Here is a 21,949-nt window from a genome sequence, read left to right as displayed (position 1 = left end):
CTCCAATTCTAAGATAAGTTTGTGTTGTTTTAAGCCACTAAATTTGTGTTAATTTGTTATAGCAGCAATAGAAAACAAACAAACAAAAAAACCTAACAGGGTGAGCTTCAAAATCTATTTATCTTCTCCTCTCATGGTTATAGATTTGGTATATTCACATTTAACACAGGCACCTGAACTAATCAAGGCAAATTTGAAATCCTACTCTTTTATTAAAATAAATTCCTAAATTCACATATTATTCTTGCTCCCAAAGATTATTGATGCTAATATCTAGTTACCATTTTAAGAAATTAATAAAATGCTTTCTGATGTTCTCCAGTTATAAGAACAAATAAAGGAGCATTTTGGGGAATCAATAAAATATTTTATTTAAGTATTTTTTAAAGCCCATAGATTTAAATCAGAGCTCTGCTATTTACTAGCTATGGTAGTCCGGGAAAATTAAACTCTCTAAGCCTGTGTATCATCATCCACAAAATGGGAATAAAAATAATAGGACCTATATAGTAGGTTTGTGGAAACGATTTTATGACATAATTTATATGAAGTTCTTAGCATGGCATCTGGTACATAAATAAGTGCATCACATAATGGTGTTAGCTGTTATTATTGTTCCATTATCTTTCCCATTTCAAAAATTTCTCCAACAAAAAAGTACTGCTTTCAAAACCCTTGCTGTGTTGGCAACCTGAAAGTTTAATAATCTATAGCTTCTTTTTCAATCTTAATTTCTAAAGACATAGCAGTAAGCCATTCTGAAAACAGCATCTCCCTTACCAATGCTTAACCTTGAGTCAACAATTCTTTTAATTATCAAATATTCATTCACTGAAGTAATTGTTTAAAAAAATAGAGGGGGTAAAACAATGGCCTAACTATAGATCTCCATTAAACTTTACTTCCCCAAGGTGGTGCGGGGTGAATTCTTTGCTCAGAAGCAAGAGCACCGCACTCCGCACCAACTCCACATCCAAGAGGGAGGTCCAGGCCCTCTCCAGTGCGCGAGGTATTCTGTCTGGCTCCGGGCGGTGCCAGGTGAGCCCTGGCGGAGCCGGGAGACCGAGCTGGGACTCGCTGCGCCCAGCGCGCTGCCCCGGTAGCGGCTGCGGGTTGCTAAGCTTCGCCCTCCGCGTCCCCGCGCCTTCGGGGCCGCCCGCCGGTGCGCGCCCGGTGGCCCCAGGCGAGAGGAAGCGCTTGGTCTAATCCGTCCAACTTCTGGGACATTTGCCGTGCTCTGGCAGCCCTTCCGAGTCTCCCCCCGCGCCCTTGCCGGCATCTCGCCTACCCGGGGCTCCGGAAGGATAGGAGGCGTGTCCTCAGCGGGCGGGAGGGAGCTATATAAAAGCGCCGGCGGCGCGGCTGCCGGGGCTTCACTCGCCGCCTCGCGCCGGGACCGGGAACGCTGCGGAAAGCACGGGCAGTGGAGAGGGCGCTGCGCGCGGGCTACCCAATGCATGGACTATCTGCCGCCGCTGCTCGTGCAATATGCTGGAGCTCCAGAACAGCTAAACGGAGTCGCCACACCACTGCCTGGGCTGGATCGCAGCGCTGCCTTTCCTTATGAAGAAGACACAAGTGAGTAGGACACGCTTGGGAGCTCGCAGCTCTCCAAGGATATCGCGCTTGGAGCCCCGCGGAGGCCGGCGCGCCCGGGACCGGCAGCCGGGGCGTGCGGGGCTGTGCCTGTCGGGCGAGCCAAGAGGGTGCGGGGGAGGCAGGCGTCGTGTGCGAGCCGGAGCCGTGCGGCCGGGTGAGCCAGGGAGAAAAGGAGTGGGAGTGAAGAGAGGGAGCCCGTGTCAAGTTTGGAGCCGCAGCAGTTAAGATTGGAGCTGTCAGTCGAAAACCGCATTTCCCGTCTGCTGGAAGGATCGACTTTTTGGCTGGACAGTTTAAGTTATCCCGGGAAGGCATGTCTTTGCACAGGAGACGTTTTCCCGTCAATTCCGGGACATTATGAAACAGCTCCCCACGCACCACCCTAGCTCACTCTCGCGCTCAGATTTATCTGTGCAGCCCCGAGGTGGGCGCGGGGCGCGGTGCGGGTGCAGCGCGGGAGCGAAGCCAACTGGAGCCCCTAAGCGGCAGCGCTCTCCGCCCGGCCCGCCCGGGAAACTTGGCTCCCACAGTGTTTGCCTAGTCTGTGGCTCTGGGTGGGTTCTCCCACAGCTCTCGATACCTCCACGGTGCATGCACAGTGCATGCTCCTTCTTTCACTATAAAAGAGAAAAAGGTTTTTTTTTTTTTTAAATGGGCCCCTCTAATGATAGTTATTGAGATAATTCCCAGTGCTGCTAAATTGTGCATTATACATAAAGCACTGTGGGTAAAGCACCGCCCAGGGGTACAATTAGATTTTTTTCGCCCTTGAAACAAATATCTGGTTCTTCGTTTGGAAAGGGCCGCCACGGTGACCCCATCCACAGTTTGTGTTTTTTTTTTTTTTTTTTCCCACCACTGGAGGTTCTTACCTCTTCTCACTTCTCCCCTTAGGAATTGTTCTGTGTTATCTGCCTCAAGTTGAGTAAGGCTGCCCTTTCACCCCCCAGAGGTTCTATCGGAGATTGCAATTCCTGACATGTATTGAAGGGGTGGGGGTAAAGGAAAATAGGGGGTTTTGGAATGAAAGCATCAATGTGCTGAAAATGCTTTATTAAGTGATCTGCTTAGCATCATATTTTAAATAGATATCTAGGCCTGGAAATGTACACAGTAGGAAGAAAATATTCTAGCCCCTTGCACCTGTGTGGAAAAAGGCTGGAGGAAGGGACATTTCCTGGCTGAAAGGTTTGTGTAGTTTCTAGAGCACTCTGTAAGAGAAAAGGAGTGCCTATCTCCTCGCTTGCAAGCAGGTTAGCTTTTAGGAAAAGCACTAAACACCACACCTGGGATCACCACAGTGTGCTTGCTGTTGAAATGCAGATGCTAGATTCTTGCAACAAAGGAAAATTTTTTATTGTAATACCTTCATTTGTACAAGCTTTGTGCTTTGTGGAATAGTAAGCAGGGGTCGGGAAATTTCCTTTTTTATAGTAGCATCTACTCATGTGAATGGTAGTGGTGAGGTCTGGGTGGAGAAACCACTACCTTCTAGTTCAGGAAAAGAGCCTAACCTTTCTATTTAAACAAGAACACAGGAGACAGATCAGGTTAATGTCCAACACTCCAAAGCGGGGCGATGTACTATCAAGTCACTTTGAGAATGAGTAGGATTGATGATCCTTGCACCCTTGCTTTGCAAAACAAATGTGAGCTCTGTAATCTGCTTTCTCGCTTTGATTAAATGGCTGTGTAAATCGGATTACATGGAATAATTCCATTGAAAACTAGAAAGAGGTCAATCTAGCCTGAAACATTGTGGCTGTGGCATTGGTGACTCAATGCTGCCGACCAGAGACATTTGAGACAGCTAAGTATTTTAGAAATGTGACCTGTTCAGACCAAGTTAAAGTGCAGGCCCTTTGGGGGAACTTGCTGATGTTAAGGGGCTTGCAGGCAAAGGAGGGCAGTGCCTTTGTTGAATGAAGGCATTCATTCCTTGGATCTAATGACCTTCAAGGTTTCCCTTAAGGATACTTCTAGCAATCCCACATTCCTGTCACTGAAAAAGGGGACACTGGAAATAGCACAGAGTCAATCAAATAATCTGTGGAAATGGAGGAGGGGATTAGATCCTCTTTCATGTTGTCAAAGTTTCTAATCCAAAAGTTACAAAGAAATTTTCATGCCACGCTTCATGGATGCAGAGTAGCATAAGTAAATTGTACACTAAGAAGTAGGATCAATTGTTGTTCTGAATCTCAAGTTATCCTTGTGAGGGAGGAATATCTATTAACATTCAGTAGTTTGAATAGTGGTTTATAAACATGGCATCAATACCAGAGTTCTATTATAAGGCAGCTGGTTCTGTAGTCTGCCAATACCCAATATATAAAAAGAGAATTGAATAATATTTTTTAAAGAACTTTAATTTGAACTGCATAGCTCTCTAAGAATCCTAAGGACACTAGGCATTCTGGCCTGTCAGTCAAGCTAAATAAGTGTGAAAATTCCATCAACAGCTACTTGGGGTTTGATGAATGATTCTTTCATTTGTTTAGCACCAGTGATGAACTTCAGTATTGGGAAAATTAAATAAGCAATAGTCACGAGGAGCAATTGTGATAATAAATTTAATCACAAGTCTATAGGAATGAATGTGTTTTGCATTTTTAAGATTTGTTTGATTGTATTTTATCCATATTGTGTGATTTTATAATTTCTGAAGGGAATTGTGGCTCTGGCTTAGAAAGACCATCTCTTTCAATATATAATGATTTTTTAAACAATACTCCAATATACTGGTTTATTAAATAACAATTGGGGTGCCACATCTTGCAACACTGATTAAGATTTGGTTAAAAGTGCCAGGTGTCACGTTTATCGATGTTATGCATACATTTTAGTTTGGGGATGGTTTGTGAGAGTTCTCATGACTGCTGTCAGTTTCAGAAATACTGAGATAGGAAAAATTCATCTTACAAACAATGCAGAAAAGGCCATTTTAGGCACATTAGCTCTCAGAGAAGAAGCAAATAGAATGTTAGCTTGTGCTACTCCAAAGAAAATATCCATTTTTTGTCTGTATGAAGTTTGTCATGGGGTGACGATGCAAGTTTACTTTATAGAAAAAAAAAGTAACATATTTATGAAAAGAGCATTTTTGAATCCTGTTTTTAAGATCACTCAGTATGGAATGTGTGCTTTGAATAATTCTAATTTATGTAGCTTTTAATTGATACATTTTGCCAAGACTTTAAAACCCAAGTGCTAAGTCAATTACATTTAACATAAAACAAGGAAAATAACCATATGGAAATCTGAAAGTCTGGGCCAAACCAATTAAAATTGCTAAATTTTATTTATGTCTAACTGCTGATTTGAGATAACAAATTGTGAGTAGCATTTGTATTTTAATAATAGGTGATTGAAATCTTCCCATCATCATAAATCACATTAAAAAAAAAAAAAATCCTTGCCCAAATAGCAAGTTTGAGTATTGGAGGTGTCTTGCATGGATTAGTGAATTTCACTGGCTGTGCTCTTCCCTTTCCATGTCTGAGGAACACCTAAAATATGGTTAATGGAAGGATTCTAGGCTCTAGTCTCCAAAGACCTAGATTTTAATTCCTGTTTTACCACCTGTGAGACAAATGACTTTAGGCAAATGGTTAAACTTCTTGAAATTTCCGGTTTAAAATCTTTATGATGATTATAAATTAGTTATAAAGATTTTTCTCACATGGTGGTTGTATGGACTAAATGAGATTTTATATATGTCTTTATACTGGCATGGAGGCTTACTGTAGTTACAGTGTGAATTTACTGTTCCTGAGAAGAGAGTGCCTCTGGCTAACTTTTATAAGCCAGAGTAAAACTGGCCATTGCAGGTAAATGCTGCTTAAGGAGCAAAGCACAGAGACCAAGTTTGCCTGAATCTAGACCCACTGATTCAGTGACTCCCATTATAGTCTGATATCTCTTTATAGACCGTAATTAACACACATCGAACCAGGTATGTGTGAAAACCAAGGTGATATGTGGGCATAAGAGATGTCAAGTTCTTTAAGGTTTTTCTTTAAAAGCAAAAATGAATGAGAGAATTAGAATAGAAAACAGAAAGAAAAATGGAAATATTATCACTGTCACTGATTCTGTTTCATATTTTCACACTCTTGCTTTCGAAATTCTAACGGTTTATTTTATTTCATCTTATTTTAGACTAAAGAGTCTTGGTCAGCTTCCTATCCCTGGTGTTCTTGCATTTGCTCTTCTGAGTGAGGCCACGCATTCATTTCTGCAGGGTGTCTTTGTTGTCTTTACCAGGCAACATGCAGTGACATTTTTTTTCATTATGTAAGTTTGAGACTTTTTTTTTTCTTTTTTGGATTATCTTAATGTTCCTTTTCGTAAATTAGGGTAAAGCATTTGGATATAAATCTCTGAGGAGTGATCTTTTATCTTTCTTTTCTAGCACTTGGATCATGAGCAGCTGCAGGAGACTCTGTTCTTGGTCTTAGTCACGTGTGTAGTCAGAACAATTTATAAAACAAATTGAGGGAACACCAAGATACTTTTATAATATATGCTGCTTTCAGAGTTGTTTTGTATAGACTTTGTTTCATAGAAACCATTGACTGTAGCCTTACTGATTTATAGATGCAGCAAGATATGTTTGCCTTTTCACTTAATTATGGGCATACTAAAAACTGTTTACAGGGGCTGGAGTTTGAGAGAATTGTTATTATCCCATCTCTACCTATTTCTTTCTCTACAGAAAAAAAAAAAAGATGTGGGGGAATGATGTTCTTATAATTAGGGCTCACGGTTCTTTATGAAAAATCACAATATGTGTCATCTAAAGAAAGACTGTTGGTTATGTAGCTCTCTTTGTCCTTTGGCTACATTTTACTATTTTTCTAGGCTGGCATGTTGGCTCTTTTATTAACCTGGATATTAAGTTATATGATTTGGGGAAGTTATTTGAACTTCTTCCAATCTCAGTTTGCTAAATTGTAAAATGACAAAGTAGGACTAGGTGATTTCTAAGTGCCTTCTGGTTTTAAAATTCTCTATTTCTAAGATATTAGTAGAATAGAGATTTGAACCAGATGGCATTTAAGCTTCCCTGGGTTCTGAGATTTATGTAGCCATTGCCTCAGTGTGAATATAAATTATAATCATTGTTTTATGATTAGGAACAAGCCAATGGGGAGAAATGAAGGAGATTTAAATTTAGAATTGTTCTACTTTTAGCCATTTCATCTGCTACTTGATATTTCTCTGTAACCAGAATGGTATTTACACCTTTCTATTTCAGCAAAATCCGTGGTTAAAGAGGATGTTTACTTTCTCTCTTCTAATTTTTTAAGTTATGTAAGTAAGGAAGAATTCTAAGGCAACGTCAGATAGCCGAGGAGATAAACTTACAAAAGGAGATACCTCCCTGTATTTGCCTGCCTTTCCTGCACCTGTGGTCTGCAGTGTCTGTGTGCATGGAGTTGGAATGGAGAGAGCAAACCAAGGAGGGATCGAGGATGCAGGAGAAAGAGCATTGGTGGGGGGAATCAGAGCAATGGGTTGTGCCCTTCATTCTGCCTCAAGGCGTGTGACCTTGGGAGAGTCACTAACTCTTAGAATCTCTGCGTCTGTGTCCTAGAGTTAATTTTGAGAAGATAGTGAAGCTGAGAAGCTGCAGGTGGCGATATAGGTCGAAACAGGAGGGAGCCTCAGAGAAAGACGGTTCCTGTGCATGATACTTTGCCAAGTCTTTCCTTTCCCTGGCTTTTGCTAGGGTCCAGTGCCACCCCTGGAACAAGTCTTGCTTGCCTCCTTTCCTTTGCTGAGAGCTGGGGCAAACCCAGTAGCCAATAGCTGCTTTTTCTTAGTAGTCAGAAGCCATGGCATTCCTTTTCTTGGTATTGACATGAAAATATTCAAAAATCAGCTGGATCCCCCTCCAGCCAAGAGGCCATAGATTCCTCAGAAAATAGAGCCATGACAATAATGCTCTTCTCCTCCAAGTGCTGGCAGTCTAGTGAGTTACCCACAACAAAACAAAGTTCAGAACTAAGACAATACTCTAGACAAGTAAAAAAAATAGCAATAGCTATCACTCAGTTATCGGGATGCAGGAATTCAGCACTTGACTTTGCACATGTAGCTGTTGCCTTGGCACTCTTGAGCGCTGCTGATTAGAACACGGTCATACTAGGAAGAGGGCAATTAGGTAGGCTTTTCTGTGTTCTGGGTACATAGACAGCAGCTCAAAAATCTGCTGGTTGCCTCTCAAAGAATGCCTTTGCTCTCTAGGGCGACCATGCAAAAGGGCTTGAAAAGACAACAGCAAATCCATTGGCAGTGCTTACTTGAAAAAGCAAGCCTGGCTTCACCTTTGCAGAAAGGGCATTCCCACTGCATAATTGTGTCACTTTGCAAACCTGGAAGGAAGGAGCACAGCCTGGAAGGGGGCGTTGTGTTCGTCTTTGTGTACACATACTGTGTTGCCTTTTCAAGAGCAGAAGTTCATCTTCTGAACAAAAGCCCTGTGGGTGATTAGAACTTTTGCCTCTTCTTCATCTTGAAGTAAAATTTCGGAAGCAAACGACTTTTCCATTTTAGTGTCTTTACTCAACTCCAGGCCTGAATCACATCTCATCATTGGCTTGTTTCACCTGACTGTGTTTGAGTAGTAGTAACAATTACAACTGAATAGTGATTGTCTATCCTAAAGGAACCTCTCAGGGCCCTGCTGTGCTCAATTTTCTACTGTTTACTTGGGGTCCCTTTCTCAGTGCCCAAACAACTGCCTTGTGAACATACACTCAGATTCCTTGGCTTCCGAGAGAGTGTTACAGAGAAAGTGTCCTTTGTTATAAAAGCTCTCCTGGGTTGTGTTGCCCATATGGATGTAATGGCTGTCAAAATTTATATTCACTGCAGAACTTTAGATGGAGGAGTGGGGAAAAGGGAGACTAGAGATGTTTTTATATAAAATAGTTTCTAATGTGATCTCAAAAACCCAAGGATTGCAAAACAAACCTCAGCACTCATCCGTCATTATTTATGGTTCTGTGTAAACCTACAATTTAACGCTTCTGAAATGGTAAACACATTAGGGATTTCCTTTTTTGATGACCAACCAAAACCTCTGTGATTGCTTTAGTTTGGATCTCTGGTGATTTTAGAAAAATGCTGTATTTGGTGGGCCCTACCCAGAGATCTTTGATGTGTTCTGTTAGGCAGAGGACTGACCCTAACACATATGTCATTCTGCTGTTTGTTAGAAAGATAAATTATCACAGAACAGGGAAATGGCTGGTGTCTTCTGCTTACAGGTACCCCCAAAATGGAAACTAAAAAAAAAAGCGTGGATAATGAAGGGATTAGGCAACATTCATGAAAAATGAAAAGGAGTTTATTAGCATAATGTTTTAAATATTTGGATGAAATTAATTCTGTGTAGAAAAGCACAGAACTACAAAATAGAGTTTATATAATTTTCCTATTGTTTTTGTAACAAATTATATATACACTTTTTATTCTTAACCCCTGCCCAGGAAAATGTTTTTAAAACTTTAGTACCTATTTGTTTGTAATGTAATGAAGCCATAGTACTCCATGCCCTAATAATACTTTAAAAATAGTGTACCTCTCTCTTCTGTTTTAATCTGAAAAACTTGGGTCCTTTCTTTAAAAAGTTATTTTTAGGCCTTTATAAAGTTGGCTTGACTTATTTCATGTATATGTACATTTCGCTGTAGAAAATTTTAATTTAAAATTAGAAATAGCTTATAATAATAATAATAGTAAGACCTTATTTAATGCTCACAATATAAGGACCTCTTCTAAGCCCTTTGCATTTATTTATTTATTTTCTTTTTTATTTTTAAACAGTTAGACTTTGAAATTCGAGACTGATTTAACCATTTATTGTTTGCACTTCTATACAAATGTCACACATAAATGATTCAACTTGGAATAAAATTTACTGTAATATGTGTCAAGTGTTTGACATTTAAATGTGTAGCCATTTTAAATAGCTTCTACCACTCTCATAAAATAAAACCATACTGATAATAGATCATGCCAAAATGGCACTTAGTAGAAAACAGTTCCAAGATTAATTAATTCATAGAACTTTTCCTTTGGGAGGTAGGTACTATTTTTTTAAATCCCTTTTCACAGATGAGGAAACTAAGATAAGGTGTTTTCCCTGCCAATTCCAGGTATTTATTGACAAGATTATCAAACAAAGAGATTCAGCTGGCACAACCACAGTGCATTTCGTGTGGCTTATTCAGTACTTCAAAGATACACATTCTGTTTATGAGAACATTAAATCAAAACCGAATACAATTCCGATATTAAAAACAGCTGCTAGTAAAAGACTTTGGACAATAAAAATTTCATGATTGCAGTTACTTCGCAGAGTGGCTTCTACTAGCTGCTCAATAAATATACATGGAACATTGTGAAAAGAATGAAGGCCTGATTCAGGTTGTTAAGTACTAATACATTTTTTTATGAGATTTTCTTTCTTTTTTTAAGGGCAAAATTTTAACAATTGTACTAGGTACAATTGTTTAACAATTTATACACACAGACGTGTTAGGTTGCAGCGTTAATTTTCAGTGACTGTGCAACATCATTTACTAACTGGGAGACCATAGGAGAGCATAGCATCCGTTAGACTGAGTTATGGGTGAAATGTAGTGTTGGTTCTGCCATGTACTGACCCTCAGTATGTTTTTCTCTCTGAACTTCACTTTCCTAATCTTTAAAATGGGCACGGAAGTAATTACCTAGTAGTAGTATTGATGTGATGATTAAAAGAGATGAACTGTTTAATGTCACAGCAACTGGCACTTAGTAGATAATCAGTTCCTTCTCTGCTAGAATAGCAAATCATGGAACATTACAGCAAATCCATATGCTGTAAGAAGTAAATTCAGTGTTAGTAATTCCTGCCTTTGCTATAGTACTTTCATGGATAAATGAATTAAAATAATCCTTAGAGACTAATAGCTTAACTCCCTTATTTATACATTACCTATCTTAAACATTCTTAAAACACTCTTAGCAAACTTAAAAAAGAATTGCCCAATTTTATCTTCTTTACCTTTTTCCCCTTTCTGTGAAAGGAAGCAGTTATACAAAATAGGCCAAAGGACAAGCTGCTTAAGAAGTGAGAGAGCAGTTTATTGAATAAGGAAATAATGAGACTGGTTAATAAGTTAATATCTGTTGATTACTCACCATGGATGAGGGACCATGCCACAAACTGCACAGATACGTCTCATTTGATTCTAGCAAAATGTTGTGTAGATATTATTATTGACATCATTTTTTAACGAATAAAGAAAAAGTTCAGAGAAATTAAGAAAATTTGCCCAAGATTAAAATAAAAAGAGTGCAAGTAAGTGGAGGAGCTTGAATTTGAAGCCAGGCATGTTTAATTCTAAAGACCAGATTCCTCTTATTCACTACAATATAATACACCCATATTTAGACACACATGCATATACATACAATTTGTAAGGCTTGCGCTTCTTTTTTTGGTTTGTTTTTGAATTTGAGTGTGGAGATGATGATGAGTTTTAATCTTATACCAGGAAGACAGAGAGCAGGCAGAACTGAGTCTTCTGGTTGAGGGACAGAGTGCTTCTGACCCAGCCTCCTCAGGACTGCCCAGAAGTGTAAATGGTTGTGGATAAGCCCCACTCCAGCACTCCCACATTCGGGGAGCCTGGGCTTCATCACCAGCCTCTCCTGCCTCAGTTTCCTGAGCTGTCAAATGGAAACCCTATGCCTGACTCATCTGACTGTTGTAGAGGAGGCCCATTGCACACTGTAAAAATGCCATTTTACTTTATGAATTTGAGAATTACTGTATTGCCCAAAACCTTGGTGTCTTTCAAATAAAGTGGTACTTTGTTGGCAGATGGCAGATTTTTAAATATTTTTTAAGTTGTGTTTCAAAATGACTTCTTGGAAAAAGAAAGATATTTCAGAGATCACTTTTATCAATTTGCTCTGACCCACTGTACATGCTATTTTGGAAGACGGTTTTAAATGTCTGTGATCATATTAGAAAACTATTCAATAATAATGTCTTCAGGCTTACGTCTGGGTTTTAAAGATGCCAGCCATTTATGTTTTGGCCTTTTATTATTAATCCAACTGTGTTAGTAGTAAAAAAAAATTAATTTCTGCATTAATGTTACATTTTTTTTAACAAATGACTGTCAGAGCATACTTATCAGCAATGTCACCTTGTAACATACGCGATAGCAGTTTAGTACAAATGAAAGTGTTGGCTAGAAAGTCCTGGCATCATCTGAATTCAGGTGAGGGAGCCAGAACAGAGGTGTGGTTAACCAAACAGACTCTGCAGTCAGATGCTCTGCTTTGGTTGGCTAAGCATGCAAACCTCTGAGCCTCGGTTTCCCTAGTTGCCAAATAGAGTGAGCAATAGTACATTTCTCACAGGTGGTCGTGAAGACTAACTGCAATAATCCATAGAAAAGCACTTAGTCCAGTGCCTGATGCAAAGTACCAAATAAATGTTTACTGTTGTTATTAACATTAAACAAATGGTAATGCTTATCAATAGTGATGACTCCTATCTTAAAGAAAGTGACTTTAATTGCAAAGTCTCCACTGCCCGAGTGAAGGGGAAAGTTGAAACAATTTATCCAAGTAATTCAAGCCTCGAATTCACTTTAGTCCTGAGTAATTTAATTGTTTATATTCCTTGCCTTAACAAAAACTTTTTAAAAAGCTAAATGTGCATAATTATAATTGCAAGAAAGTTTACTAAAGCAAAGTTATTTCTTTCTATCACATTCCCAAGGTCACAAAACGAATCCATGGTGGAGCTGGCTTAGGAACCAGGCAATCTGAATCCAGAGCCTGCATTCATTCCTAAGTTCTTTGCTATACCTGGAATTGGGGTAACAGAATATGAGTCCTTCCCATTTTGAACCAGTGAGTGATTCTCTACTTTTCCCTATATGGGTGGAGAAGTCATTTTCAGCATCCACAGAAATACAGCCACTTGTCAAGGGAGAATGGGAAGAGCATGGCTTTTGTGTCGAAAGCACCTAGGATTTACCTCTGGCTCTTGACTCTTGCTTGCCATGGGATCTTAGGCAATTTATTTAACTTTGCTTAACCTTTTCTTAACCTCTAGAATGGAAGAATGATACTTTGCAGCTTCTCTCTCTCCCTTCCTCACTCTTTTTCTCTTCCTTCTTTCCTTATCCCTTCCCTTCCTTTTTTAACCTGGAGATAATATGTTGAATACCTAACTTGTGATTGTCACTCATGGAATTGTACTGTTATAAAAAATATTTTTCAGACTTAATGTTTTCCTGCTATACTGTTGAGCACTAAATTATGTCTTTTCAAAGGGCTTTGGAGTTAGATAGAATGAGCCTTAAATCTTAACTCTGTTATTATGGCCATGGTATGTTATTTACTTTGTTTCTCTAGGCCTCAGTATCCTCATCTATATAATGGGGTTATAAGGGTAATAGTACATAGTTGGAGGAACACAAGGATTAAATGAGTTATTATATGGAAGTTGTCTGACCCAGAAGTGATACTCAATAAGTGGTACTTGTAATCTTTAGAGAATGGATTATGCCAGCAAATACATCAGTATGCATTAGACTGTCTGCTCTGTGTCTGTTTATTCTTTTTGTAAGATGGCTATAATAATTTAAAACCTATTGTCATTGAGAAGTAAGCAAGGTTAGGGGCGATTATGGGAAATGGAATTGCGTAACTGTGAACCGAGATTAACAAAAGGCCTGAACAGGGATCAGCATTCCCCTTTATAACTAAGAATGCTGACACCCATCTTGGCGATCTCACAAGTTGTTGAGAAAGTCAAGAGAGGTAGTAATTAATTGAGCAATGCTCTAAAGACTATACTGTCTTATTCAGGGGCCTAGAGTCATATTATTTTTCTAAGCCTTGAGTGATGAAAAATTTAATCTTTCCAAATACATGAAACCTTAACATTTATTAATGCCTTCCAAAATGAGCCTCAAATTACTTTTTGTATATAGTGTGATCATTAATAGCTTCGGAGGCTCATAGAACTGGAGTCACCTCTTCAAATCAAATGCCTTAAAGTCACTTAATTCTTCTTACATTCGATTTTCACTTGTACGATGGAGTTTATACTAGGGTCTAACTCCTAAGGTGCTTGTGAGGATTAAATGAGCTAATACATGAGAAGGGCCGGTACCAGAACAGGTACCAGAAACCAGAGGTAAATGTTAGCTGCTTTCAAGTAAAATGCAGTTTTGCATTCAAAGGGGTTTTTTTGTTGTTGTTGTTTTTATTTTTATTTTTTTGCATGTGTTGGATTTAATAAGTGTGTAGAATCAACAGCTTGGAAATGTTTCCATAATGAATTCAGGTTTTATTTTCTTGTCAGTTATGTTTAGAGTAAGAGTTTGATTGTCCAGGTTAATCTTTGAGTAAGTTTTGTATCAATCAAGACAGACGCAAGTTACTTTTATCAGTCCATTACTTCAGGTAAACAAGCATTCCATTCTTTGACAGAACATTAAACTGTTATGTTCCTTTTGATGGAGTGCTGACTTGTTCAAAGCACTTGTGAAAGAGAGAAAACAGCTCCTGTTTTCTAACATTTTATAATCTAAAGTTTGTTCCTAAAGTTTCTTGACCGAATCTTTGACTACAGATATCTCAGTGATTAATTTACCAGACCAGAAATGTGTGAAGTAATTTTGGGTTCAGTTCAGAGTAGGATCTAACATAAAAACTTGAGCCAAGGCTATGCAGATGTGAAATCTCTTTTAGACATAGACAAAGAAAAAAATGTATAAGTCTATTCTTTTAAAGCCCAAAGGAGAAGGAGGTAGAAACATTGACATGTATTATTTTTGTAAATTACTTAGGCAGAGAGTCAGATTTAAAAAGGGCTTAATTTTGCACCTTTCCTTGAAGATTTGTGTCCTAGCATTTGAGGGGTAATTCAGGAAAGTTCAGAAAAAGAGCCTGCTGACAGGACAGGAGATCCATGTCCTAAATTCAGGTATATGGAACTATATTGGCATGTGGCACGGGCATCCTTCTGAGGATGTCCATTTCATCATCCAACAAAATGAACAGTAGATTCTATAATTTTACAGATTCACTCTAATGCACACAATCTAGAGCTATTAACAGAAGTCTGACCATGTCGTTATCCTGGCTAAAATCTTCCACTGACTTTGCATTATCTGCAGGACAAAGTCCAAACCCTCAGCACACCATACAAGGCCCTCTGTGGTTTGTTGCTTATCTCCACCACTCCCTGAGTGGTAAATTTCATCCCAGTGTCACCTAATTATGTACAGTGACATACCCATCACATTGTACTTGCTCTCAAAGGCCGTGAAAGCCCCTTCATTTGTCTAGCTCAGAGGGTTCCTTTCTAGGAAGCCCTTCCTGACGTCTGTTTCCCCATTCTTCCCTGTTCTCTACTGTGTGTTTAGTGATCTTACCCTGAGCTCCTATATAGATTTCTTTTAAAAAATCATACCACTTATCACATTACATTGAAATTATCTTTTTACTTCTCTGGCTAAATTGCTTCACATTGTTATCACTAGCTAGTGGCACAGCATCAAAGTCTTGATAAAGATTTTCTGAACTGAACTGTGAGTTTAATGAATCATGCCAGATGTCTCTTTGAGGGACATTTAACAGTTTTATTTCTGCTGACATTAGTTGACACATGGGTTGGCACCAAGGAGGGTGACTTGGAAGGTAGGAGGAGCTTTAGAACATGATTATCATGCATTGATGTCAATGGGAGACACGTATAACTATGCAGGTAACTCTACCCCACACAAACATACACACATTATTCAAACACAATTCTCCTTGGAAAGATAAATGATAAATGGGACTTGGGGTGGTAGAACAGCGTGGAGAGAGTGAATTAAAAAAAGAAGAGAGTGAGACAGTTGCTTGCCATTCTTTAAGGAAATAACACAACAGACTGAATGGCAAGTGCCAATCAGCACTCGCTAATTAAAGATGTACAAAGGGGTTAAGAGCCACACGGGATTTTAGGACAGAGTTGATGATGATGAAGAAAATGTTGATTTGCGATGCTCATTCTCTGCGCCAGGTCCTGAGCTACGTGTGTTACATACTTTATCTCCCCTACTTCTCCCCACCTATGTGGGTGGTAGTGTGATTACTCTGGGTTACAGAAGAGGAATGTGGGCTCACAGAGGTTGCAGAAGTTGCTTGGCATCTTCTGTCAGTCCTCTAACCTGAACTGCTTGTTCCTAATCCCTTGCTTGGTACTGGTGCTGTTGTCATCTCTTGCCTAGATAACATGGTTTTTATAATATTTTGATACATAATAATTCAGAAGTCTGTTATAAATATAGTAAATGGATTCTTCCTCCCTAGCTCACCCACATTCAAGATGCTTCCTTTAATATTTTCTGTTCACAGTTTGTGCTGGTTAATCGGTAGCCAGTGCAAGAAGCACAGGGTGTTGTTGTAGTTTTTGGATACTGATGTGGATTATCTCTTTCCAGACTCTAGAACATGGGGAAAGACAGAAATATGACAATATAGAAGGTTTAGATGGTCCTGTTGAATTATATTTATGTATTTAAGACAGACTTGGTTAAGGAGTTTAACAAAAATGATGTTTCGATATCTAAGATCAGAGATTACTTAAGTGTGGAGGAGGAGAGTTGGAGAAGGATTAACAAGAAGTGATGTTTTCACATTTCTTATGTAACTAGAAGCCATTGTCTTAGTGATCCAGCAATAATAATACTGCTTTATAATATGGTACTCTAGCAACATTACATAGATTTTGTGGACTTTCAAAAATTCGTTTTGGGGATAATTTTTGATGCCAAATTTTCAAAGTTCTAAAGTTTTTGAAATTGTGCAACGTTGTGGCATGGACTATTTTTACTTTTTTTTTAAATCAGGTAAGCTTCTTGGTTTTTGGTGTAGAACTGAAAAGTTAACATGTCTTAAAGTTTTATATAACTATATCACAAAGAGCGAAGTCCACCTCCTGCCTCAATTTGTAAACAAAAGCTCCATAAAAGGAACAGCAATGAGAAGAGGTAATGTACAAAAATTGAGCAATGAACTAGATGTATGAAATGGTTTGTGCAGATTTGGCTTAAAACATACAGCAGCTGAAGCACATCTTTTAAATTTCATTTAGCTGGATATACTGCTCACAAGGCCCTCTCTTCATTTCCTGAAGAGGTATATCCCCAATCTCTGCCATATGGTGAGAGAATCTCTTTGCTATCCAAGCAGTCTCATGTTTACACTTATTCCTCCGTTCTTTCTTGATTCTTCAGCAAAGCAGCTGTTTTGAAAAGAAACTCAAAGGATTATCTCAAAATGGTTCCCCACTTACCCTCTTTCCTGCCCTGAGAAGAAAGTGCCTTTATTTTTACCCCCGCTTGAGGCCTTGAAATACATTGTCTATTTAAATGTTAAAACATTCTTCTTTCGTTTTAACCTTGGAAGGTTAATTGATAATCTTCCCAAGTCTACTCTGAGGATGAATTTCAGAACACAAAATAATTTACATTTACTTAGAAGATTGTTAACTCAGAATCTTTTAAAATAATCACAATAATAATGGAAGGGGTGATGCCAGCACTCCTATCCTGCTACATTGTAAAAAGTCTTCTTTTTTACTTCTGTCCTGCATCTTTCCTTCTAATGAATTCTCAGTCTCCTCCTCCGTAGTGGTTTTATAGAGAATACTAAGCCAAACTCCATGGGTCTCATGGTGAAGAATTGGCATAAAAGAGCTTGCCACTAGTCGTGATTATTAGCATGAAAATTCAATGATGCAGCCTACTTTTGGGAAGAGGGTGAGATGTCATTGAGTCAGCTCAGGAGCAGTCTGGCATGCGACTTTCTGTTCCCTGCAAACAAGTCACATGAGAGGAGGAGCATCAACACTATGCCAGTGTGGTACTGAGGAACAGGTAGCTGGTTTTGTTCCTTAGTCAAAGTAGGAATGGGTCTGGCTGACTGTAAAAAAGAATTCAGTTCTGTGAGCATTGTTTTGCCTGCTCTAGTAAAGATGACAGATAAGAGTCAACCCATGTTTTGGGAGGAGATAAGATTAACATTTAAAAACTTCACCCATGTCATCACTTCTGGATGTGTCTGCTCCCAAGTGAAATCTTATTTCCTTGTGTGTGTTTCCAGTGCAGAATCACCAGGAGTAATTTTATGAATGGCTGCTTTAGAAATTTTGATGGATTGCAGCTCATTGGGGAGATAGGGAGAAATTTATAGTTTCATATTATACTAAATTCTAAATAAAATAGTGTGGAATTGTAGATGTCTCAAAGACTTACACTGAACTTATTTTAGGACCGTGTCTACATTCCAGGTCTGTGGAGTTTTTAGTGTTTTTTTTTTTTTGATATGCCTCTGTTGGCCCAATAAAGGAAAGTAACTCCACTATATACTTAACCTAGTTTCTTCAGAAAGGGATCTTTGGAGATTTTACAACCAGATCAGTGCTTTGACTTACCACACTTTGGCCACATCTACCAGGAGAGGCATTTTCCAATGGTTGTTCATTTCTTAAAATTGCTTACATAGCATTTACTGCAATCAAGGCACTATGCTAGAGGCCAGAGATACAGTAGTGAGTAAAACAGTTAGTTACATCGTCTTGGCTGTTCATGGAGCTTGGAGTCTGCCCTGGTTATATATCCTAATTTTCCATTTACATGGACCTAGAGGAGTATTAAAGGCACAAAGAAAATGGTTCAAAGTTCAAACTGAGAAGCATTTAGCTAATTGTCATCATTAGGGTTTAGCAGTTTTTGAACCCAAGAATGGGAAGTATGACAATGGTTTATACCGAACTGATGATCAAAACCCTTCTGTTTACCCTTCACTCATTCATTCTAAATATATTTGCCAGGGACTTCTCCATACCCAGCACTGCTTTAACCACTCTGAACAAAACAGTGAGGAACTGAGCACCCTGCTGTGTGGTGATCACAAGAAAGTGCAAGAGACAGATAATAAGCAAAACTGGTTGGTGATGTGTAAATATGGACACCATCTGCTAAGGATTGAATTGTGCATTATCTAGACTTCTCATCTCTGCCCCATTTTATACACTTGGGTTTATTATCTATTCAAACAATTTAGATATTGCCACCACCGTGACCTGTATCAGGTAAAAGAAAATTTGATCCAAGGAGCATTTTCATGGGTAGTTTAGTAGCGGTTAGCAAGGAATGCAATCCACCAATGTGGAGGAGCATGTACTATGAGTAAGGGTCAGATCTAGGTGCTAGAGATAAGAATGATGAATAAGAATAACATGATCCTTATTCTCACATCATGTATATTCTTGTTGGGAGGAACAGACGATAAGAGTAAACTAATTGGGTTATGGTGATAAATTATGAATATGGAAGGTGCTACAGTGGAAATAAAACTGTGATATGATGTGATATAAGGGGATCCTTAAAACAGATAACCTGGGAAGATCAAATATCCCAGTGGTATTTGAACTGAGTCCTGAGTGATGAAAAGGATTTCCCATTGGCAGAGCCCGAGAGGGAGAAAATATGCAGCAGCAAGTGCAAAGGGCTTGAGGCAGGAATGCATTTCAGGTGTTCCAGGAACATACAGGAGGCCAGTGTGGCTAGAGCACGGCGGGAAGACAGGGCTTGCTAGGACATGAGCATGAAGGTGGTCGAGTTTATGTTCCATAGGACCCTGTAAGTCTTGGTTAGGAATTCAAGTCTTACAGTAAACATGTTTTATATTCCCAGAAAAACACACTATTGTGAGTAGCAAGCATGAAAGCGAAGAAGGCTATTTAGAGGAGCCTTGTAATACTCCAGGAAGAGTGGTGGAGCCTGGCAGAAACTGAAGTGGTACAAGATGAGATGGGGACAAGTCAATGTTTTAAGATTTATTTTGCTGGTAGAAAATACAACAGGGATTGACAGAACAAATATGGAAATAGGGGAATGGGAAGAATCAGGGATGGTGTCCAGATTTTTGGCTTGAACCACCATCCTTCAATTTTGGAAATGATGTTACTAGAAATGATTGTTCCAGATGTGTCTGGAAAGATTGCAGTGATACTAGCCAAGTGGAAATGTACAAGACTGTGCTATTTGGCGGTACTGTACTAAGTGCCTTACTTGGATAACTCTGTTTTAGCCTGTGAAGTAGATTCTGTGATTATGCCCATATTACAGATGAGGAAACTGAGGTCCAGAGTAATTAAATAACTTTACAAAGGCCACAAGGCTAGTAAGTGTCAAAGTAGGGATTAAAATATGGGCAGTTTTGGTCTAGGGTTGATGTTTCCCAGCCCTCCTACTCCAGACCGCTTCTCTGTTCACGAGTAAACAAACCACTTGCTAAAGCTGTCTTGGATTTATTACTGAAGCTAAAGTTGACTTTTGAAACTCTGTTATTTAGGTTAACATTCACCTATTGCCCAAACAATTTGGCCTTACTTTTACACCAGGTAGAAATAAGCCTGCTTGCTTTGGGAGAGTTTATCCAAATTCAAGGCTGGGGCAATTTTACAACCTCTTTCTATCACCTTCCTGTACTGATCTATCGGGAGAGTGGAGGCAGAGCCTAAACAGGATTGTCTACAATCAATATGTGTCAATTAAAAACAAAATAAAATTCTAAAAAATGGGATTGTATCATTCACTGTTAGTACGGCTTTTTAGAAGTCAACATTAGTAAAAATAAATAAAATAATGATACATTTACTATGAACTAACTGTAGCTAATTAAGTTAGCTATAGCTAATCGATTAGTAACCATAATTAATAAAATAATAATTATAACATTAACTCATGTAATGATCTCCTATATCTGCTTATTCTCTTGTGGGTGCTTTATGTAACATTGTCTTATTTAATCTTTTCAAAACTTCAAAGATATGTTAACAGCACAAGAAAACAGCCTAAGGGAGGCTGTTACATAATTTGTTCGGGATTACGGTGGGCATGTAAGTGACAGAACCAGGATTTGAATCCACGCCTTACTTTGATGATGTTCTATGTCAAACATCATCACTTTCGTAAGCAATGAACCTACAGTTGATGTGTATGGTTACCAGAGGAACGTGTCCTGGGCATGTCAGTGAACCTGCAGCTGAAGAGTATGGCTACCAGAGAAACATGTCCCAGGCATGTCAATGAACCTGCAGTTGAAGTGTATTGTTACTAGAGGAACTTTTCCTCTGGAACGTTTCCATTTCGTACAGACATGTCAAAAGGAAAATGCTTTGTTGTGTTTCAAGTAGTAGAATTGCATTAAAATTTTCATGGATTGCCAATGAAAAATTGCTCTTTTCTAAAAATTCAAAATAATCCTTATTTTACAATTTGAATTGTGAAATACTAATGGAAAATTCCTAAGGAAAGCTTTGACCAACCTTTATGAGATATAAATGCTTAATAACTTGGTTCTTTTCTCTTAGTTTTTTGCTTAGAGTTGAGTTGCAGACAATATAGTCCACTCTAGTTTAAAATAGAAAGGAATATATTGAAGTGTATTCTATGGCTTTTAAAATCTTCCCAAGGGCTGGAGGAGCAGGCTGTGGGCTCAGTTTCCAGAACATTTCTGGCACTCAGAACCCAGTGACGTCCACTGCAGTCTGTAAAATTGTTACAGCCAGTGCAGGAAGCTGTTACTGCTGCTGACGATGAGGTCTTGCTGCCTCCAAGTAGCCAGCTTGTCAAATCTTGCAGAGTTGTACCTGTTGAGCAGAACCCGAAGTCCTATCTAAGACCCTCACTAACGTAAAAGGGATCTGAGAAATGGAGTTTTTAGCTTTCCAGCCACGATACTACAGAAAGACATGCTTGGAGATTGTTGGGATGGGAATCGAAAGAGCCAATCCACAGTATCCTGCCCACTCACTACACTTAACTTTTTTAAATCAAGTTACTCTAAATCAGGAATATCTAATATGTAGCCCTTCAACCAAATCCAACCTTGTATACTTTTTTAGACGTTTTTGTTTGTTTGTTTTCCCTAACAGTATAGCACCCAGGAACTATTAGGTAGACCCTGGTAGTCTCTCAGACTCTGGAGAATATATAAGAATAACATGGAGAGCTTGCTAAAAATGTACATTCCTGAGACTATGCACCCTCAGAAATTTGGATTCCCTGTGACACTCAGGAATCTGCAATCTAGAGTAAACACTGCAGATGATTATGCTTTCATCAAAACATAACAGCTCACTCCCGTTGTTTCAGTTGGGGCACCTTGAATGAAAGGGGGGAACATTTCAATAGTATGTTCGGTTCAGTAAAAAGGCATCTGGTATGTCCAGCACACATTGCATAATTAGGAAAGCTAGTTC

General features: G+C 38.9%; 1 protein-coding gene across 2 annotated transcripts in view; it reads left to right on the top strand.

Annotated features, from left to right (window-relative positions):
* The first annotated feature begins 1,368 nt into the window (after window positions 1-1,368).
* The window catches only part of KITLG (KIT ligand), an 83,509-nt gene continuing 62,928 nt past the window's right edge, over window positions 1,369-21,949 (top strand). For both annotated transcript variants that reach the window (XM_012651244.1, XM_012651243.1), the window contains exon 1: window positions 1,369-1,578. In XM_012651244.1, coding sequence (XP_012506698.1) covers window positions 1,564-1,578 — 15 coding nt within the window. In that variant the 5' untranslated portion in view covers window positions 1,369-1,563. The remainder of the gene's footprint in view (window positions 1,579-21,949) is intronic.

The sequence above is a fragment of the Propithecus coquereli genome, unplaced genomic scaffold (genome assembly GCF_000956105.1).
Source record: "Propithecus coquereli isolate 6110/MARCELLA unplaced genomic scaffold, Pcoq_1.0 Scaffold350, whole genome shotgun sequence".
Taxonomy (NCBI): domain Eukaryota; kingdom Metazoa; phylum Chordata; class Mammalia; order Primates; family Indriidae; genus Propithecus; species Propithecus coquereli.
The sequence above is the reverse complement of the archived record's forward strand: the minus strand, read 5'-3'. Positions and strand labels throughout refer to the sequence as shown.